The sequence below is a fragment of the Eimeria necatrix genome, genomic scaffold (assembly GCF_000499385.1).
Source record: "Eimeria necatrix Houghton genomic scaffold, Enh_scaff5, whole genome shotgun sequence".
Classification (NCBI taxonomy): domain Eukaryota; phylum Apicomplexa; class Conoidasida; order Eucoccidiorida; family Eimeriidae; genus Eimeria; species Eimeria necatrix.
Window position 1 is genome coordinate 242,540 of NW_013654378.1, and position 9,693 is coordinate 252,232.

At 53.0% G+C, this 9,693-nt stretch overlaps 2 protein-coding genes across 2 annotated transcripts; both read left to right on the top strand.

The window, feature by feature from the left end:
- Nucleotides 1–693: 693 nt before the first annotated feature.
- ENH_00065820 (hypothetical protein, conserved) lies at nt 694–5,060 on the top strand (the record flags this gene model as incomplete). Its single annotated transcript, XM_013581866.1, has 2 exons — nt 694–3,253; nt 3,442–5,060. The coding sequence occupies 2 exons, from the start codon at nt 694–696 to the stop codon at nt 5,058–5,060; spliced, it is 4,179 nt and encodes a 1,392-aa protein (XP_013437320.1).
- Nucleotides 5,061–6,681: 1,621 nt separating this feature from the next.
- On the top strand, nt 6,682–8,895 carry ENH_00065830 (microneme protein 7, putative; the record flags this gene model as incomplete). The annotated part of the gene is made up of 7 exons (XM_013581867.1): nt 6,682–6,703; nt 7,176–7,301; nt 7,533–7,670; nt 7,822–8,082; nt 8,219–8,455; nt 8,656–8,742; nt 8,846–8,895. The coding sequence occupies 7 exons, from the start codon at nt 6,682–6,684 to the stop codon at nt 8,893–8,895; spliced, it is 921 nt and encodes a 306-aa protein (XP_013437321.1).
- Nucleotides 8,896–9,693: the final 798 nt, after the last annotated feature.

Here is a 9,693-nt window from a genome sequence, read left to right on the forward strand (position 1 = left end):
TGCTGTTCTGGGCTGCTGAGGGTAGCAGTAAGCCAGCAGCAGGCAGCCCTGGTTAGGGAAAAAGCCATGAAGATTCTAGTTAAATGTGCAATCTAGATATTGGCGCGGAGTGTTAAGGGATAAAGTTCCGGGCTTGTGGCTCGATGGTGGTCTCCGCGCAAGCCCCAGCGGCCCCCTTACATTCAGCGCCAATGTTGTGGTTGAGCTTGTCTGAGTGAAAAAGTAGTCTGATAATGGTTGTAAGTTGCTGAACATATACTTTAATTACCTTGCTAAGCACATTTCGTAAGTGTTTAAGGCTGAGAAAGATGCAGAAACGAGCACATGCCACGCCGACAACAACCCCACCGAAATGACCAGAGCGCATCCCACATCCAGAGCGCCCCTTTGCTCTTGGGATGTTTCCATTTTCTTTCCCCCGCATTTTACATCTTTGCCAAAGCCTAGAGCCCAAGTCCTCAGGCGTGCGTGCAGCTACACACAGGAATAGGGCCCCTGGCGCTAGCTGTCTGTGCAAAGAAGCGCACAACGCAGCAGCAGCAGCAGCAGTGGCTTGAGATCTTGCAGTCACCACTGGGTATCGTTGCCGAGAGAGCAGGGCCTCTACGTTTGGCATCTCGTCGCCGCGCTCTGAGCACAGCCGCGGCACCAGCGAAGGCAGCAACATAAGCAGCAGCAACAACAACGATCGAGATGCCCGTCATACCGTGGGCTGTCTACGGGGATGGGATCCGCAAGGAAAACGGAGAAGTAGATACCTGCTGTTTCACCGTCACGGCCCCGAAGCAGCAGCCTTCGCCTCTTCTTGCCGCTGCGGGGCGCTCACCGCCGTTTTTGAGGGAGCGCCGCCACAAGCAGCAGCACAAGCAGGATCTGCAGCAACCCCTAGTTAGCAAGCTGCTTAGGGAGGCTCTCGAAGAATGTAGTGAGGATGAAGAAGACGCCACAGCGAATAGCAGCGGCGTCAACAGCAGCGGCCAGTTGCCGACCCCCGTTGTTGTGCCTGCTATCTTCGGCAGGTACCCATACGACGGTTTTTCTGCCTCCGCTTCCGAGGTTCCATCCACTCTGTTACGGTGTAAACGGGCAGAGGAGCAGCAGGAGGCGCTGCTGCTAGCAGCAGCAGCAGCGGTCTCCGCAGCAATGCAGCAGCAGTTACAGGGCATCTGCCGAATAGTGCGCACCCATGCAGCTGTAGGCGCCCTGGAGCTGCAGCAGCCCCACATCAGCAGTTGCAGCAGCACTACCAGCAGAAGGCACAACGGTAGCCTCTGCGAGTTTCTGCCTGTGGTCATAATGCATGTGGGAGCAGACGTCGAGGACCACCGGTTGGCTGTTCGGATGTTGCAGCTGCAGCTGCAGCAACTCTCTAAGTGCTGCTGTGGGGGTCGCCGCAGTAGCCGTGGTAGTCGCGGCAGCAGCAGCGCTAGCAGCAAAGATGAGCTGTTTCTCAGGCAAGTCGTGTTAAGGGCCAACAGTTGCACGAATGCGCAAACGGCCTTGCGTACAATGTACGGACAGCTCAAGGCGAGTAGCTGCTGCAGTACATGTATTGGCCGCAGCGGGAATGGCAGCAGGCAGGAGAAGGAAGTGGAAAGCGAAACAGGAGCAGTAGCAGAAGAGATTGCTGCTGATGCTGCGGCTGCTGCGGCTTGGGGTGAATTTGACGGCGTTTGGGCGCAACAGCAACAGCTGCTACTGCTGCGGTGTCTTGAGGGGATGACAGGTGACGACAACAACGCTGGCACAGGCCCAGCTCAGGCTACAGCAACTGAAGAGGATGAGGGGGCTTACTGGGGACACGACATCAGCAGCAGACTGGGGCAGCTCTGGCAAAAGCAATTACAGCAACACAGCAGGGGCTTCTGCTGCATATCGCGCTGCAAGGGGGATGGATCCACAGTAAAAACACGCTCTCAGCACTTAGCTGCGACCGGTAACAGCGGCAGCAGTAGTGACGACAGCTCGTCCGAAGACGGTGGAGCAGACGACAGACCCACCAGGGCTCAAGAAGACAGAAGCAGAAGCAACAGCAGCAATAACAGTGTACTAGTTGTTGTGTTGGAGGAGCTCGAGGCATTTGCCCCACGCGTCCTTTCTCAGGTGCTGCTGCTGGTGTCACTGCTACGGTCACAGCAGGGAATCCCTGTAGTGGTGTTAGCGTCGGCTGCTGCGTCTGCTATAGCAATACAGCAGCTGCTGGAGCCTTCAACTTTGCGAATGCTGCAAATTGATGCTGCAGCTCTGCTGCGGCCGTCTGCAGTACACGATGCGCTCCTGCAGTTACTGCTGTGCTGCCCGGCGAGCACCCTGTTTGTCCTGCCAGCTGCAGCCATAGAGGAACTGCAGCAGCTGCTTCTAGACCAAGGGGCATCTGTGCTGCAGCTGCTGCGGTTAGTGCGCATGATGCTTTACAAGTTTTTCGCAGATCATCCCTTTTCTTTCATTTCATTGGATGCTCGCGTCGCCGCTGCTGCACTCTGCAGCCCCAGCACCAGCAATACCAACATTGACACCCGCAGCAGCAACAACAGAGGCAGCCGCATCATAGGCAGCAGCAAAGAGAGCACTCCATCAGCAAAAGGTGGTGCTGACGGTGCATCTGGTGACCAATCCGCTGCAGCAAGGCTAGCAGTTCTTGAGTGGCGGCTAGCCCTGTTGGCTGCTGCTGTACTGACGCCGCACCAGGAGACGGTCCTACTGCAGCAAATAACTAAATTTCAGCACCTACATGCGGAGTTGCGCACAACAGCCACAGCAAGACTGGAATCTCCTTGTTGCAGCTCCTGGCGGGCGCAGCAGCAGCAGCAGGAAGGGTGCAACAGAACCCCAGCGTGTGCACCCATTGAACGGGCGTTGGGAATGCTACAGTACTGGTGGGACAGCGCGGGTACATCAGCGGCAGCAGATCAAAAGCAGTCTTTAGACCGGCGGCGCGCTGCGCTGCAGCGAGAGTTGCTACCGGCTGCAGCTCTGCAGGTACTGGAGCGTCGCATAGCAGCAGGGTTGGGCATGCGGCTACTGGTTGTGCTGCAGCAACACGTGATGCAACAGCGCCAAGCCTTCGCTCTCAGTGCATCCGAGACTGCTGCTGCTCTTCAGAGCCTCGATAGTAGTAGCAGCACTCTTCCTGCAGTTAATCTGCTACTGCAGATCCTAGGTGGCAGCGGCAGGACCCCTGGCTACCACGACTATTTGCTGCAGGGAAAGCAGCTGACTTCTGCTCCTGCAGCAGCTCACGTCGTTTCCCTGAGTGCGTTTTTTTGGGCATGTATTTGTGTGCAGCTTTGGGCCCTCATTTGCACATGAACCATGCATGCTTGCCTTGTGTATCCTATAAAGCTCGGTGCCACTGAGGAGAGTACGTGTAAGTGATGCCTGAACACCTTGTGGTCTTTGTCACTACGTGGTGGCTGCTGTGTTGTTGCTGTGCTTATGCAGTCTGCGAGGAAGTGAAGCGGATAGCTGGGGCTTGTTGCCGTGTCGGGGGTCTCGTCACAACACTTGTCTCAGAAGCCCTAAATGCTGCTGCTACAACCCGAAGGGTTGCCGCAGTCCCGAAGGCTTTGCTACTCGCGCTACAGCAGTTTTGCCGCCAAACAAAGAGGGAATGGGCCCTGCTCCTGCAGCTAGAAGAACGCATGCAGCACCACCAGCAGCAGCAGCGGGTATATGGGATAAAAAAGGCTGCTGAACTCCACAGGATTATGAACAAACTCATGGAACTCCTGCAGCTGACATGTGACCAGCAGCAGCGACAGCAGCAGTCTCAACAAAACGCGCCTTCTGCGTTCGTTTCTGGGCTAAAAAGACGCGCTAGAGCTATTCCATTGTCTTCTACGGAGGGTCTTTGCAGCAGCAACAGCGATAGCGGCCTTTGCGGTCGTTTCCAAAGCTGGGCCAGGGAATGCTTGTTGTATTGTCTGCTGCCACTCTTGCAGTGGCACCCACTAGGTTGCGAATTAGGGGTGTGGTCGTTGTCTGTTGCTGCAGCAGAACAGCCGCAGTTCTTTGCTGCTGCCCTCGCAGCTCCCCGGTCTCCGACACATCGCGCAGAGGCAGGAGCGGCAGATACTCTCGCCCGTCTGCAGCCGCTGCAGCCTATTGAGGTGCTACAGGAGCTGGCATGTCTCAGTGGGAGTGCGTTGGAATATCACCAGCAAGCCGCAGTGCCAACAGCAGGGAGGGGAGAGATCAAGCAAGTGCACGCCGCTCTTGATGATACAGGGCTTCTCTACCGCCGTATTGCCTTCAGCAGCCGACGCATTTCCTTGTGGTCGCTTTTTTGTCTTTTTTGCACCGACTTAGTTGGCGCTTATAAACAGAATTGGCTTCACCACCACAAGCAGCAGCAAAAGCAGCAACAGAAGTGTATTGCAGCAAAGGGCAAGGGGCGGAGAGCTGAGAAAGTTGCAAAGAAAGAGGAAGGCTCAAATGCAGGGCTCAGCGAAGAGGCTGACTCTGTGGAGAGAAAGGCGCTGGCTGTGCTGCAGCAGGATGCGGAGGTCTCATGCCCAGGTGGTATTGCAGGTCCTAAGTCTTTGCTGCAGCACATTTTTCTGCGGTTTGGTGTTGCTCTTTGCTCGCTCGAGCACTTGGGACTTGTCAGGCTTCCGGGAACAGGAGTGTCCGCGGATGACCTGCTGCTGCGCACGGCTGTAAAGGCGCACGCAGCAGACACAGCACATGCAGACGCGGAAGACCACCTAGAACTGCTGATGGACGCCCGTGCATCAGAGGACCCAGACTCGTCAACTGAGGCAGCAGGGGACGACCCCAAAGAGCACCAGTATCAACAGAAAGAGCGGGGGCAGCCCACTTTGGGACAAAAACCACGACTGCATAGGACTGTCATTGCTTCAGCGGACGCGTTTCAGCTGCAGCAGCAACTGCAGGGTCTCTGCCTGACACGATGCCTCTTCGGGAGTGTTTACTTCTCAGAACTTCAAGAGGAGGCAGATGCGAAAAGTCAACAAGCCGACTCAAACGGTGATCAGAAGCAAGAAGTGCCTCAGCAACAGCAGGAGCAGCGGCGGCAGCGGCGGAAGCAGACAGCATAATTCCATGTATAGTTTGCTCCTACTGCTGTCCAAAGGAGTCGCAGTTATGTGTCGCTGTGTGGCAGATTTGCCACTAACCTGCAGGCCAAGTATCTGCTTCTGCTTTCATCTGCTCTACAACTTTTTGCTCAATTTAGGGTCTATCGGTTGAGGCGAAAATTCAAGGCTTATGTCTTTCAAACACTCCGCTTCATGTTCCAGTCGCTCCAATTCTAATTGAACAGGACGTCGGCCGGGCGTCTGCTGGCCCTGTATGGCATGGAGTCAAATTGACGGCGAGCTGCTTGTACAGAACGCAGCTGAGACTCCAGCTGTACGCATAAGCGTTGCATATATATTTACGGCACACTCCCTAAGACCTAGGATCCTTTGTTCCGTGGCACAGGAGCAGCATCAACACTGCCTCAGTGTGAAATGCTCACCGCTTGCGCCTCCCATTTGGATCCAAGGCAGCGCGAAAGACCCCTAGTGGCAGCTCAGGAAGTTACGGCAAAGGTAGCGAATGGGATTCGATACCCCGGTAGTCTTAGCTGTAAACGTTGGATACTTGAGATAATTCACAGCAGTTACGCGGCACTGGAATGCGCACCCCGCGTACATAACTCAGTGGGTAGTCAGCCGGGACAACTCTGCATGCCCTCATGCGAGGACTGAGGTGTGTTTCTGGGACATCGGCCCACAAAATACATCTTGTAGTCCTAATTATGGAAGAATTGGCCCCGCAGACGAGGAATGCCTTCCCAACCAAGTCATGGGAAAAACGGCGCAAATCTGCTGTCGATCTCTCTCATTGTGGGGTAACTGCTGCAGCAGTTCCCTAAAACCATACGATATAGGAACCAGTAATGTCTTAAAATTGCTCCCTAGGACAGCACTCATATGCAAGTTGACGATGCTAGTGGTCACCCCTGTCGGGATATTAATGGCTTTTGTACGGAGACCCGTTGAGCGTCCCTGTCCAATTGTCATCTCGCCAGAAAAACTCACATACTAACTGAAACTGAATACTCAATCAACACAAGGAGTATCTGTCCATTAATGACTGGGGAAGGCTTGCTTTCGAGAGTGTGGACCAGACCACCTGCATGACTGAGCAGAGACTCTTCCTTCTTACCCTGTCCTAAATGGATAAGAATACTTCCCATTTAGAAACTCCAAATTCTAGATGAACATGCCAAATGAGAACACTCAGAAAACAAACAGTGAAGACCTTGCATGCAATTGCTCTCAAGGCTACACGATGCAAGTAGCCAGTGACACTGGCGGGTGGCCTGGTGCCGCGATGAGCGAAGGCTACCATTCTACAGGAGGCTCTCAAATGATAAGTGTTTGAGGTCTGTCATCATCATCTGATTTCCGTTTTCATGGGCCAAAAACCCTTGTTTACTCCCCCATATCTCTTCTAAGACTTTGAGGTGAACCCCCTCTGGTTCAGTGCATCCCTTAGGTCAGAACAGCTGTGTCGTTGTAGCATTGACTCGATTCTGCGGTTTCGTTTTTCTGTATCCAGTAATATCTTTACTGGATTACGTAAAGCCCGCTGTGGCCTTTGAACTGGCGGGTTGCGCCATCTGCAGTACGGTAGGGGGCCGGGTGACCTGGACCGCCGCGACTCGCAGCTATGGGAGGCAAAAGCAGCACTCGTGAGTCCTAAACGGCTTTTCGTCAAGGAGATCATGCAATTCGTGCCAGTTCAGAGGCGAGGGGTTTCTGCGCTGTATTCTAGAATGGGGGCAAGTTGCTTGTCCTAATGGCCAGTAGGGATCCTGTTTTCACCTTTCCTGCTGCTCGAGGCGCATGTTTGATCCATTGCAGCGTGCGACGCCGGAGGGTATGATCACTGCTCGAGGGTTGAACACGCAGAGTCATGCCAAAGCGGAGACGGCTTCTGGTGTGCTTGCCAGAAAGGCTTCACTCCACAAGGCATAAACCTGAGCTCCACTTGTATCGGTGAGTGCTGCGCACGGCACTACTACAACAGAAATCTGGGTATGACTGTTAATTAAGAAGCAAGAGCATGGGGGAAGAATTAGTGCGTACCTGGCACTGTACACCACGCCGTTAGTTTGTTGTAACGGTCGCGCAGATCATTGTCTATTTGCTTTTGTCCCACAGATATAGACGAGTGCGCTCAGGGCCTTGATAATTGCAAGCAAAAGGGCGGCGATTGTGTGAACATTCCGGGCAGCTTTACTTGCGGCTGTGGACCGTACAGGCAAGAAAAGGACGGAGTTTGCATTGGTCAGCAGCGTCACTCCACCTTATCACAGAGCTAGCTATTGGCTTATCGTGTTGTGCGTTTTTCATCTTGCATGGCATGAGTCTTGTGCGTATTGAGTACAGTAGTGAGGGTATTTCTATCTAGACTATTTTGCAGAGTGTTTGTTTTATGTGACTAGGGTTGCTGCAGAGAGCTGTTTGGGTTGAAAATGAGCATGTGGACGTGGTTGTGGTTGTGAGCTGCCTCTTCAGACATCAATGAATGCTCCACAAACAGGGGAAATTGTGATGAGAACAGCGACTGCATCAACCGTGATGGAGAAGAACAGCTGTGCAAATGCCATAAAGGCTGGACTGGCAATAACGATAAGCCCAACGTCGCATGCAGAGGTTCGAGCCTCTAAAAACAATCTATAGGGAACCTGCATGCCAGAGTCACCTGATGTCGCTAAGTCAGAACTTAGTTTCCTACTTTGCATGTGCTCGTTATCGGAATAGAGTTTTGCTTAGGAATGCGCCCTATCGTGGAACGCTGCTTCAGATATCAATGAATGCAATGAGAACCCGTCCATCTGCCCATCTAATTCAGTCTGCACCAACCTTGCGGGATCTTATAAGTGCGAGTGTAGTGCTGGATTCGAGCCCGACTCTTCCGGTAGTGGATGCGTGACGGAAGACTTCTGCGGCACGGGGAAGAATGACTGTGACACGGTATTTGCCGCATGTTCCTTGGTTCCTGGATCATTTAAGTGCGAATGCATCCAAGGGTTTCGTGGAGCCGGGACAGTCAACACGTGCGAGCGTAAGCAAACATCATTATTTATGTTTTTGTTTGGTCTGTTCAACAGGAACGGGAGGTTTGGGTACATTTTTGGAGAGTCGTTAGGCAAATTTAGCTTCAGTTCACAACTTCGTCGGCCTGTTTTGATGTTGTGCAGCTTTGCCCGGCAACGAAGATCTGGCTTGCACAACTTTGGGATTGACGTGCGGTGACTACAAGTACTGCACGAAGAGCACTACACAGGCAGGACTGTGGGAGTGCACAGACAAAGCGGCATCCGAACAGCTTGCAGTGTTCATTGCGAATGGCGCAACGAGCGATACACCATCATGGGTTTGGGCTGTCGTTGTTTTGTCTACGATTGCGCTAATACTCATTTCTGGAGGCGTATTGTGTGCGTTTTCACAGCTTGCCAGCGTCCCTTTCAACTGCTGTTTGTGGATGAGCACTTCGGCAGCACAGTCTGCGTCTGCAGCTTCACGAATTACAGTTTTAAGAGCTTTCGCTGACCAAAGAACCCAACATGCCAGTTGGGTACACCTGACTTGAAATGTAAAGCAGGCGCCCACCATTCTTTGCATGTTTTGTTCTTAGGGTGTTTATACAAGCGTTTCATCAAAACCAGAGAGGACACCGAGGAGGACCTGCTTGCAGAACAGGGTGTGTCTGCGGGCGGGCATGGTGCCAATAGCCCTCATGAAGGAACGCTTTTTCACAACTCTTGAGCGAAGCACGCATCCTCAGTACTTTTTCTGGACACTTGTGCTTGCGTATCCATGTGCAGATTTCGGAGAGGGCTACAGCTACGGTGCGACGCAAGGGTACTACGCGTGATAAGATCGCGAACTTCTGAATACACAACGTTCCCAGTTTGTTCGCTTGTCACGGGCGGCGCGTGATGGAGCCCATTTTTCCGCTCTTACCTCAAGGTACTACGCAACAGACGAGCTCTGAGAAGTGTCAGGGGGGCAAAGACTACCTGCAGGATTGTTCTTCCCCAGTTTCACATGTTGCGCGAGGTTGTTAGCCTGAATGACAATGGAAGCTGATAAGAAATGACTGAGGACACTCAGTAATTTCATATGGGAATTTGCAGTTCATGAGAACAGGATCCACCTAGAGGTACTCATCAACTGTTCTCTTCTGAACACGCGTTGTCAACCCGCAGTGGTTCCACAGTGGCATTTAGTGCAATCGTGGAGATTTCTGTCTCTGAAGCGTTTGCCACCTTTTTCACATACTTGCATCAGTGGCCTTTAGGCCAATTTTTCAGGCGACTGGATAATACTCATGATTCATGTTTAGTGTATCCTGGAGCCACTTGGAATGCTTAACAATTACTCAAGAGTTGCTCACGGCGCCATATCTAACGGGATTACACGTGGAAGTAGTTTGCAGGCGGCTAATGCCCAACGCAGATTTATTGTACAGTTGCAGGGAGCGCACAGTGCACTGCTTGTCTTCGAGGCCAACCGAGACAGGCACGTAACACCGCAGATGCGGCATCCTTGTGCCGTGTTCTTCCAAGAGTTTTAACCACTCACTCGCATGCAACGGACGCGAACGACAGAGCAACTAAACATCCGCGCACGCGTTACAGCCAGCCCATGAAGCACGGCTGCCCAGCTGTTC